We start from the raw sequence: 12,612 nt of genomic DNA, 5'->3' as shown, positions 1-12,612 counted from the left end.
TCACATGCTGTCTGAGCCTTGCTCATCCCTTCTGCACAAGATTGCATCTGCCGGCAATGCTCTGGCACTTAGTGCCTTTCCTACACAGCTAAGCAGAAAAGGATGAAACCCAGAAATCCTTGCATAAAACATCAGCACTGGCTCTGTTGCCAGGATACTTCCACAGTGAAAGAGGCAAAGGCAGGATTTAGTAACTGATGTGTATTGCAAAAATCATTAGAAGAATCATTCTTTGCAGTTACTCGAAATGTGCTACATAACCGACCATTGCTCAGGAGCAATTTCCAGAGCAGTATACTTCAGTTCAAAATGGATCAAGGAGAAATGTTCATCTGTTTTTCTCCTTGCATTGTCCGCCCACAACTTGCATCTCCCAGGCAAATTCTGTGTGAACAATGACTGGGCAGCACCCAAGAAACAGCCACTGGCATGGGCTGTGTTAAAAAATGAAATACATGAGCATCAGAGTAAGACAGCCCCCTTTTCCTCCCCCTCCTCGCCCCCCACAAAGTAATTCCTGTAGGTGTGGCCAGTAGAACAAGCAGTGCCTGTGTTGGCTCTCATGGTTTCATAAGCAGGGTTTTGTTGTACATTTACACTGATTGAGGACTTTAGGGATTGTAGCAAAGCAGCTCTGTACGTACATGCTGCGTTGCCTTTGTTGGAGAGGGTAGCTCCCACGGACCCTGTTACTGCAGTCATTTTCTCTGTCAGCTGACAAAGTCTAAAATGTATGTGCATTTATAGTTTGTATCTTTGAAAAAACAGAAAAATCAGAATGTGTTAAATTTGTGTCATTTTGTTATTATTAATAATAATTATAGTAATTATTATTATAATAAAATTAATAATAATAATAATAATTGTTTGTTGTTTCGTTTGCTTGTTTGTTATACTCCTGGTGGAGGGAGCAATATGGTTCTTACCGAAAAAGAAACTATAGCATGATATCTGTTACTTCCATTTTTTTTAGAAAGTGTGTTATATTTGAAATGCATCACTTTTATGTTAAATACAGGGCTATTAGGACATTTGAAACATCGATACGTTTTTTACAGATGCTCATCGATTTAACATCTTATTAACTGCCAAAGGTATCAGAGTGCGGTCAAGGCAGAGGACTGCTGTAACACCTAGGACTGCAAGGCTGAAGCAGTAGCAGGTCTATGATGAATCCAAAGACAATAAACCCGATTTTATCAGACCAATAGACAACATCTTTAGTTGCAGAGATCTTTATGCTTTGGATCTGATTTTTCAGACCACCTTTCAGTGTCTCTTGAGATGATCTGTGCCTCTGTTGAGCTTTATTAGCAGGAATCATTTTTTCATTAAAACCTTACTTCACAGACCATCAGATTTCCCTCTGACAGCTGTATATGTGACTTTACCATACACGGTCCCACCTGTATATGGGACTGTCCCATCTGTATATGGGACTGGGGATCTTCAAGCATGATATGTAATTGTCTTTTTGTTAACTTGTGCTGTCCAATGTGTTTTTTCTTTCTGATTTTTGTTACTTGTCCTCAGCCCAGAACACAACAGAAAGCCTTCTCACTTTAGGATGAGGTTTTTGGCCATTTTACGATGGAGCACGATGGATTCAGTCCTTCATCCTGAATCAAGCACTCTTATCACAGTATTTACAGGGAGATGGAATGCACAGTCAATTATATTCCTATATGCCTTATACTTTGTTAGAGCTATTTGTCCATGCTATCTTAATATGAAGGTGCAAGAGGCACTTCGGAAGAGTAAGAGAATATAGCTGTTTCAGATACTCATTTTACGGTACTATCTCTGCAAACTAGAATGCCTAATTCATCAGACAGCTAGACAGGAGCCTAGATGGTTAAATTTAAATGAGAAATCCTAATATCTGTGAAGCAGCCTCGAATAAACACAATTTATAAATTAGCTGGCCAAGTCTAGAGTTGGCGTTAGGTTTCTCACACTTAAGGCAATTGCCCACATTACTGTACTTCTGGCTGTTCTAGTTTGGGTATCTGCCATTCACTGGTTTAGATGAGACATCTTGCACCTGAGAAACCATTCATGATGGACACTGCAATGAAATCAAAGGTTTTTGTAAAACTGATGGCTTGACAAAAGTGGTAAAAAGATACTTTGGTCAAAATGCAACATGCTTGTCAGACATTCAGATTTCACTGTTTTTGCTATTTGTGTCTGCAGAGAATTAAGTCAGTCTCCTTCACAAGCAGCATCATGATCTGACACTGTGTTGGTCACGTCACATTTGCTTCACACTTCTGACTGATTAAGTGTTTATCATTCAAACTCCAAAAGAACCACTTTAATGTTGAAAGAATGTTTATGTATGTCTATTATTCTGACATTACTTGAGCAATGATAAATTGCACCCAGAGAATGAAAGTTCTGGCAGGCTCAAATTAATTGAGGTATAAGATATGACATAGAGTTTCAAAATGATCATTCCATGCCTTAGGTTGATAATGAAGCAAAAGGCTAGAGTCCCAGTGCCGTCAATCACCACAAAAGGTGCATCAGTCCTGGGGAACAGTCTGAGCTTGCTCTTTTATTATTGCACAACAAAGGCAGCCAGAGGCAAGAACATAAAATACACAGCATCCAAGAGCCATAAGAGTTTTTAAAAATAAGTTGGTATCCATTGATATTTTTGAGGAAAGCTAGAGAAGGATTCTTTATCAGGGAGTGTAGTGATAGGAGAGGTGCTCCACCTCTCTGATTATCCTCATGGTCCTCCTCTGTACTCTCTCTAACAGCTCCATGTCCTTCTTTTGTTGGGAGCTCCAGAACTGAATGCAGGGCTCCAGGTGGAGACTCACAAGTGCAGAGCAGAAAGGGACAATCACTTCTCTCGCCCTGCTGGCCACACTTCAGTTGATGGAGACCAGGATGTGGTTGGCTTCCTGGGCAGACCAATACTGACTCCTGAGGAAATCTACTCATCACTGGTCTCCACCTGGACATCAAGCTGTTGACCACAATTCTTTGAGTGCAATCATCTAGCTAATTTCTTATCCACCCAGTGGTCCATCCATCAAATCCCCATCTCTCCAGCTTAGAGACAAGGATATCATGGCTGACGGTGTCAAATGCTTTGCACAAATACAGGTTAATGACATCAGTTGCTCTTCCCCTATCCACCAATGCTGTAATTCTGCCACAGAAAGCCACCAGATTTGTCAGGCATGATCAAGTAGTGAAGCCATGTTGGTTGTCCTTGTTTTCCATGTGCCTTAGGATAGTTTCCAGGATGGTCTGCTCCATGATCTTGCCAGTCACAGAGATGAGACTGACTGGTCCGTAGTTCCCCAGGTCTTCTTTCTTCCCCTTTTTAAAAGCAGGCTTATGTTTCACCTCTTCCAGTCAGTGGGAACTTCTCCAGTCTGCCATGATTTCTCAAATATCGTGAATACTAGCTTAGCAACTTCATCTGCCATTTCCCTCAGGACCTTTGGATGCATCTTATCAGGCCCTATGGACTTATGCACTTTGAGGTTCAATATACAGTCAATGTATTGTGTAAGAGCTGTAGAGAGAATAAATCATCTCAACCAATAAAATTTGTAATTGCTGATATTTGGAGTCAGAGTACTAAGTGATGGACTTACAATATTCAAAGATATGTAGTTATTTTTAACATACACATTGCCTTTTCCCCAAAGTTTGTTGTATTCCACATATGCAATAACTTGCTGGTGCTTTGCTGGAGCCTATTCTGTCACTTCACAGGACACTCACCTTTGAGATATTGTACTAAATTCCTTTTGAAAATTAGGCCATGTAATCTGTTTTGTAATAAGACAGTAGGTTATTTCACTTGATGAAAACTCAATTGTTTTTTTTTATCAGTGACAGAAAATATTTCTGGACATATATTATGGTACATTTTTAGAATCTGTTTTTATATCTGATGCTATCTGAAGATAAATATTTGTGCTTGTAGCATGTTACCATAGTATTTCAAGCTTTATTTATACATTTAAAGCACTTTTTTTTTTTTTAACAGATCAAACAGTTTGTATGAATATATATTAAAAGGTAAATAACCAAACAACGAAACAACTTCAAGGTGAATATGTACCCTTCCTGGAATATGTGAAGAACAGACACATGTAGCAAAAGATTAAATTACACCATAGTGCTGCATTCCAGATAACCAGTGACTAGAATGTCCGTTGTGTAAAACTAAATGGCATTAGGCAATTCTTCCTTAATTGCTTCTGTTGTATTCATCAGGATGCTTTCTCCTTTATTACCAAAGCACACTATTAAAAAATAATGCTCCAGGAATTACTAAGTCAGGAGATTGGCTTTAAAATAATTATATTTTTAAGTTGTTAAATAAGCATCTGTTTCCTCTCTTTCACTATGTTTGGATAGCAATATCTATCTAAGGCAAGCTCAAAATATTTCTTTTAATTCTCAAGATTTAATTTTCACCTTTTTTTTGTTTTGTTTTCTTTTTTATTTCTGTTGGTTTGTTAATATAGATATCAAAAGCCAAGAATATGACCTCATTGAACTTATAGAAAATAAGATCCTGAGAAAGAGCACCTATTACAGATATCATGCTAAAATCCTAAGACACAGCAATGTCAACTTGCCTTTGCAGTATTAGACCAATGGGCTTATCATTAGCATTGTGTGTGGTGCAACTATGATCCAAATTTATTTGATCTACTGTGGTCATATGTGCCATGTAGCCTCATACCTTGTCCTCAATTTAATCTGTACAGCAGCATTCCTGTGATAGAAATGTGGTCAAGACTGTGGGTAGCCTCAAGAATACAACTCACAAACCTGTCAAAGATGCCTGAAACACAAGACTCTTTTTTACTTTGAGAAGATGAAAACCAAACCCAACAAATGTATTCAATTCAATGTTGCAATTACATCATCCTTTTCTCAGGGGATGTGGAGACCTCAGTATCATCTTTGTTTTACATATTTAAAAATGCTTTCCCTATCCATCAGTCTTTTCCCCTCAAAAAACAAAAACAAAAACACCACTTTTTTTTTTACATATTTCTGATCATTTTTGTTGCTTTGTTGCTGCCCTCTGGACTGGTTCCCACCTTCCTTGCCATAGAATTATTGAAACTGGGTACAGTACTTCTGCTGAAACCCTACTGTAGCTGAAGGTGGAAGGACCTGTATTGCATATGCTTACATTTTCTACCTATTATGATTTCCTTTTCAAATAGTATTATTATTGACTGAGGATAATGCTTAACTTTCTTCATGCATCCCAATATCTACATAGTATTTTTGCTAGGAATTTCTGCCTAAACATTTGCTCCTCGTCTTGCAATTTTATTGATGATTGTGGCATTTTGCAGCTGGCAGATACAACACACTTTGAAAAGCCAAAGGAAGGGAAATTTGGGAGTGGTAGATAAGGAGGTGACTTCAGCTCCCCACGGGTCCTATTGCTCTGTTGTGGGATACAGCTAAGCAAAACTTGTATTTATGTCTCTTGCAAATTCATTTCCTCCCACAAACAGATTCACATTTCAAATAAATATATATATTTATATTGTTGATGTTGGTGATTTGACTGTTGGTTCCAACATCCTTCTAGGAATTAAAAATAGATAGCCATGAAATTACAGTTTCATTGATCTTCTTTTTGCAAAACAACATAATTAAGGAAATTATTCTGGAAGGACAGTAGGTGCTTAGAAATTATGAATATAAAACTAAATACCTAAATCATAGGTACTTTGTTGAAACCAAGACAGTCTGTCCTTCCTAACTTTCTTTTCTTTTTAAAGTCTCAAAGGTTTAGTCATTACCAGCCATGAGTCTGCTTCATTGGTTCATGCAGTAGCCTAGGTTTCGTTTCATCAGTCTCTGCCAATTGAAAATGGCTGCTTCATCTAAATTGTACCTGACCTGTTCTCTGCCCACTCTAATCTGAGTTCTTTAGCCCTATTGCTGGTGTTAATTATGTTAGTCATTTAATCATAGGTAATCTTTTTGCAGTAGTGACTGAGGCAAAATGAGCACTAACTGCTTTGTGTTTTTATATGTGTCATGTATTATTAGCTTTCCTTCCTTCCCACATAGTGGAATTAATATGTTTTTGGTCTTCTTATTATTAATGTACTTATAGAAAGTTTTCTTGTTACTTTTAATGCTCCTAACTGTATCCCATTTTCTGGACTAGCTGTTCTACTTTGCTGTTATATGCCTGTATTATTTTTCTGTGTTCATGCTTAACAATTTAATCAACTTTTTACATATTGTACAACTATTTATCAAGTACCAGACCATTGAAAAATTAGGGCTTAAACAAAATGATCTCTGATTATACTTAATATTTTTCTTTTTTTTGTTAGGACAATTTGCGCTTGTGCTTTTAGTATTGTTTACTTAATCTTTACCAGTTCTTCTGAAGTCCTTTAACCCCTTCCTTATGATTGCCATGATGTCAAACTTTCTAATTCTCTATTAAAATCACAATTTTTATAGACCGTTACTGTGTTGTTTTTTTTTCTTGCTGTCTTAAGCATTACAAATTAGATCTTTTCATACAAGTTGTTTTCTATGTGCTACATGTTCCACACAAGTCTGCATAGTTCTGTGCTCTGGATACATACATTAGTTTATTTTAAAAATTGCCATCTTCAACGTTAAGGTAGACTACATTGCTGAGATCTATTTCAAAAGTTTTTGGCTGCAGTAGCTGCAGCCTGTGGGGGACCAGTTTGGGAAAGACAACATCCGCCGGGAGGGACCCCACACTGGAGCAGGTGCAGTGAGTGAGTAACCGTGAAGGAGCAGCAGAGACAAAGTGTTAGGGACTAACTGTAGACGTCATTCCCTGTTGCCCTGCATCACTTGTAGGAAGGAGGTAGAAAGACTGAAAGTGAAGATGAGCCTGCTAAGAAGAGAGGGTCTGGGGAAGATGTTTTTAGTTTTGTTTTTGTTTCTTACTATCCTAATCTGTTGTTAATTTGTAATAAATTAATTTAGTTTTCCCAAGTCAGGTCTATTTTGCCTGTGAGAGTAGTTGGTGAGCAATATTCCTGTCCTTCATCATGACCCATGAGTTCTTCCATTGTATTTCATTGTATTTTCTTCCCCCTGACTTGCTGAGGGGGAATGAGAGAGCAGCTCATTTGGCACCTGGCAGCCAGACCAGGTAAATCCAACACAATTTCACTGGAGATTTCAACTGGTGTTGAATAGGATCCCATCATAGTAGAGATTCAGTCAATATGTTCAAACTGTGAATTTTAGTTGCATATTAATCAAATATAGGGGTCTCTCTACTTCAGTGAGATCAAAGTGTAGCAGAGAACAAGCATCCGGGGACTAAGGATGTGATCTCTTGTCCATTGAGGCAATAGGTTCCCAACATATTCCTGACCCATTTTTTTTCAATAAATAATACCTAGATAGGCCATATGATAAAATGCAGTTTATAAGCACATGCCTAGTAGACCAGCCAGCCAAGTGTATTCACCTCCAAGGACAAAGGATTTAGCAGGACAAGTTCTCTCAATCATCCTTCATTTGAACTAGTAGTAGTAAAGACATTGTTCAACAATGTGGATAAGGCATATTCAGACTCTTAATATTGCACATCCTCTCCTTGTTTAGCTGAGATTTTTGAGGTAGCTTTGTTGTTTTGTCTTATTTTTACATTAAGCAGACATTTTAACAAATATTGCTGTGTTCTACCACTCTCACATAGCTAAAAGTACATGGACTGGACTGTGGGAACTCGCAATGGTAGTTGGATGCCACTTTTTTGGATTTCTGACTTTATGGGAAGTAAAATATATAAAGAACGAAAGATCAAACCCTGAAAACAGACTTAGGAAAGGAAAGCTCCCTCCTGCATGTGTTCTGGGTCACAATGAGACAGAATCCCATTGGGTATAGGAAGCATTTGGAATTGTGGAAAATTAAGCTTCCCACAGATTATATGGGTAATGAAATCACAAAATATGTTCATATATGTCTAATAGACTACTATGAGTTAATGAATGTCATATTGATTTCTTTACCTATGGATTTATTTGAAGCAATGAATGCATTTACTGTTTTAATTGAAAATGATATTTTTCCGTAACAAAACAGGGTATTTGCTTTGTGAGTCTCTATTTTGAAAAGTTATGAAACACAAGTCAGTAACATTGCTGTATATGAGGCTGCCTTCTGCCTCCTGATCTGAAAGGACTCCTGGGATAGAACAGGCTACAACTCTTTGGCTTATTTCTTAACTTTTTATTAATTTATTGTTTCCATTTGTTTTTATTGCTTTATTTTCTTTTATCGTGTTCCAGATAAAACGCATCATCAGGGTCATTGTAATAACCTAACATACTTTTTTTCTTTATTTCAAGACTTACAATTCATAAAATATTTTTTGAAGACTTGCATCCAGTAAACATCCACCATTAGCCAAAGCCATAGATAGCCAAAACCTGTAATTCTTATTCTCTTGTAGAATCAAGTGAACATGAAGAGAAGAGTACAGGTGTCTCAGGCGAAGTATCTTCTACCCAACCTTGCCCTGCACCAGGATATACTCAGCCTGAAGAAGCAAAGGAGGATATGGATGTAACAAAGCAGACAAAACCGGAGGAGAATGATGACTTGGGCCCATTACCTGATAACTGGGAAATGGCTTATACAGAAAAAGGGGAAGTCTACTTTATTGAGTGAGTGTTATTAATTTTTCTTCAAATAGGTAATAGATGTATTGTATTTGACTGGGTGGTGACATGGTTTGTATGGTTGAGTGGAACATTGCATTCCTCATTAAAATACTAGGAATGTGCTGGCTGTCAAGGCTCCTGAGAGCTGGTAGTAATCCCTACATTACCAACTATCATTGAAGCATATTGTTTTTTTAAGATAGGAAACTAGACTTTAGTACTTTGATATCAGCAAGTAAAGCTGTTGTGTCTGCTGTCCAAAGCAAGGCTTTTTTGCTGTGTTGATGCCAATGGGAGAGTTGTTCAGTCACTGGGTTCTTCCTCACTTCTACGGACAGAGGGGAGAGGCTTGAACTTTTGTGAATTTAAGGAAAGAAAGATAGGAAGGCTAAAAACTACCCAACAAGCAATAGAGGAAGGCTGTTTTGTATTTAAAAATGATAAAAGAGATAAGTGGACAATGAGTAGGATTAATTACATGTAGAACTTTTCCTCATCGGTAGGCTGTAAGTACCTGTTGTTACTTTGTTACTGTTGTTAATTAGACAACTCACTGAATGAATGTATATGAAAGTTCTTTCTTTCCTAAGTGCAGTTATTAATACATGTTACCAGAGTAAGAACAGAGCAAATAAGTGAGTTTATATTGGCTCCTGTTAAAAAAAAAAAAAAAAAAAAAAAAAGAGAGAGAGAGAAAAAAAGGAAAAGCCAACATATGCATCAGTACAAAACTACTAAAAGAGGAAGCAATAGCATTTATGTTTACTTTAAAGAACTGCCTCAAACAGTTTGGAGCATTAGCCATTATTCTGTTTATTACCTGCTAATAGGTAAAAATAACATTTGGCGCTATTTCACTTCTGTTTTAAGTCCCTTATTTCATGTCAAATTTTATTGCAATAACGTGAAGCACAAACAGATGATAAGAATAAAGTTTTTGTACATTATTTTTTCATAAACACTGACATGACCAACTATAGCTTCTGGCATATGTAAAGCTGAAAAGAGTGGTAACTGTTAATACATTAGTCTGATGAAAAGGGCAAAAATATGCTTATTATAGAAAACAAATAATTATAGTAACTTTGCCCAAGCAAGCAGAGAAGAAATACGATGAATTCAGGCTTAGCTCAAACCTTTGTTTTTTTCTTACCTCACTACCATATTTAATTTTTCTGTTCCTACTGAATGTTCTGACAGAGAGCAGACTGAATTATGTGGTACTTTTGTGTTATATGATGTAACAAAAACCTGTGATATGTGTTTGGGGTGGAGGGAGGAGCAAGTCACTAGCACACCAAGCTGTGAGAGTGGCAAACACTGAGGCAGGCAATTTAATAGGAAATAAATATATATTTTGAAAAAAAATACTGTGAAGAAAAATAACCCAGACACTCTACAAGAGTACCCATTCCAATCTCTCAAATTCCTTTGATGTTACAGTTTACTTCATTTCCTGGACAAGCTCTGGTTTACACTACCATTCTGACAATGCACATCATTCACTTCCACTAAATGGATGTTATGTAAAGCAGAGAAATCAGTCAGAGGTACAAACAGGATACTAAGACTGTTGTAAGGGCTCCTTGCCTTTGGAATTATATTCTTGAATAATGTAAATTGCAAATAAGCATAATCTCACATCTGTAAAAATACCAAATTATTTACTAGAATCCCAGTAAAGTAAAAATTCCTTGATCATTTCAGTTTTCACATTGCTCAGTCTTCACAGGGTTAAGTTGGAATGTAATGCCATGGGGATGCTGTTAAATTGCCTCTTTGTTTACAAGTCACTTTGGTTAATGGCATAAAGAGACTCCATTTGCTTTCGCAAAAAAAAAAAAAAAAAAAAAAAAAAAAAAAAAAAGGAAAGATAAAAAGACAACAAAAACCTATTTGTCTAACAACATTTCCCTGAACAGTATTAAAGATTATACTAGATTATTAAATAATACATGAAAAACAATTAGTTTTTAAGTGTAGATCATAATGGGTGGGGGGAAAAAAAAAAAAAGTCATACTAGAATACTAGACAGCATATTTTTATTACATTTTATTACTTTATTTGAGGCTCTTTTGAACTGTGCCTTTGAACCCTAAGGACTTCAAGCCATAAGCTGTCTCAAGTTCCAGGTTGTCACAGGTATACCTAATAGTCTTAGATTAAATGGGAGCATTTTCATTCGTTTCAAACTGATCTCTAAAATTTCTATGTGAGTTCATTTATCAACACTGCCATCAGAAGTAATGTGGCAGATTTACAGTGAGAGGGAGTGTCTTCAGAAGAAAGATAACTGTCTCTAGATGGTATTTATTTGTTAATCATTAATGGCCCAGTTAGCATTTTGTAAAGCACACTGTAAGGAATTTCCTCTGCCTCAAGCTCTAACAAGAAAAATCAGTCACCAGATTCACTGGATAATTCAGAGGATGGTTGTATTTCAGAGCATGACTAGGTTTGTTTCTTCATTTCTTTCCGTTTTTTGACATAAGTGCATGACCCTATGTTTACCTATATTAGCATTCAAAGACAGAACAGGAAGAGCATCCCTTCTTACTGCATAATACTTAGCACTGTTTTTCAGGAAGATCTACTTAAGTACATTTCTTTGGCTGTGTCCAGCCTCCCTTACATATGGATCTGAATTTTTAAATACAGGCACACACAACACAAATAGGAGTCCATCTACAACATTTGCTTTCATTTACAACATATGCTAATGAGAACATGCAATAATTAAAACACTGTATATAAATTGGAACACCTCCAAAAAGACTTCAGTTCTGCTTCTTCTTCCCTAATTTAAATGGGGCTGGTGAGTGAGATCTACTTTGGTGTGTTTAAATAAATTGTAGTTGTCACTGATTTTTAGTTTCTCCTTCTCACAGGGTTAAGGAAAGTCTGAAATTCCCCATAGTCTTCACACTTGACCTTGCCAATTACTCTTAAACCATGTGCTAAAGAGACTTTGGCTCTTTTAGATTTTGGGCACTTCATGCTTGCCGTGTTGTCCCAGTGCAAGGGTGTACAAAAGAATCAAGTCTCAGTGCATCTGCCATCATGTGCAGTCACCCTTAAATACAGTATTCACCAGTTCTCAAAATCCATCAATTCCATCATTACGTCACAGTCCATCCCATAGAGATGGTCTATTATGATTATTATGATATTTGTTTCCAAAATATAGAATTGATTTTGCCTCTTTCTCCAGCCCTCTATCCACTTATGGAGTAGAGGTCTCTGGAAGGGGTGCAGGGAGAGTAAGACATTAAACTGTGAAGAGCTACAGGTCATCAAACTGAGTTACAACTAAGTGCTAATGAATATTATCAAGGAGATTACATAACCCATAACAAAATCTATTTACCTTATTTACCTTGCCGTTCAAAGTAAATTCTTCATAATTCTGTATTAGTGATTGTTTTCTTAGTGGAGGAAAGTCTAAAATAAACTTAAATCTTTGTAATGCATCTATAAAGGATCATCTTCTTTGACTCCTGATGATAATTTTTAGGAGAATTTGGCCATATGAGGTTTACCAAACCACTTTCCAGTACATCTCACAGATACGAAGTTTCTTCTTCCATTAACAACTACTTCCCTGATCTTATAGTCAGCATTGCTTTTTGGACCTGTTGTAGTATCTCTTTAGTTGTTAAAGCTGTTTTTTTTTTATGAGAGCACCATAAAAGACTACAAAACAGCTATAATATAGGTCTCTGCCAAGGACTCTCCTCTTCACAGTAAGAAACAGCCATTAAGGTTTTGAATATAGCTGATACTATTTCAGGTGTTACCTGAAAAGAAGTACAGCTACAAATTGGAAAAGTAAAAAAACCTAACTCAGTTTGTTTCTAAGAATATTGCTACTGACTTCAGTGGGATCAGTATTTCTTCTTAATAATTTTTAAGGTAAGAAGGTTTTTT

The 12,612-nt window shown here is 36.6% G+C and overlaps 1 protein-coding gene across 10 annotated transcripts in view; it reads left to right on the top strand.

The window, feature by feature from the left end:
- MAGI2 (membrane associated guanylate kinase, WW and PDZ domain containing 2) overlaps positions 1 to 12,612 on the top strand; it is a 768,619-nt gene that overhangs the window by 504,778 nt on the left and 251,229 nt on the right. For all 10 annotated transcript variants that reach the window (XM_084532022.1, XM_084532020.1, XM_084532025.1 and 7 more), the window contains one exon: positions 8,474 to 8,687. In XM_084532022.1, the coding sequence (XP_084388148.1) occupies positions 8,474 to 8,687 (214 nt within the window). The remainder of the gene's footprint in view (positions 1 to 8,473; positions 8,688 to 12,612) is intronic.

Source organism: Aythya ferina (genome assembly GCF_964211825.1).
Source record: "Aythya ferina genome assembly, chromosome: 1".
Lineage (NCBI taxonomy): Eukaryota > Metazoa > Chordata > Aves > Anseriformes > Anatidae > Aythya > Aythya ferina.
This window is presented reverse-complemented; position numbering and strand designations above follow the sequence as displayed.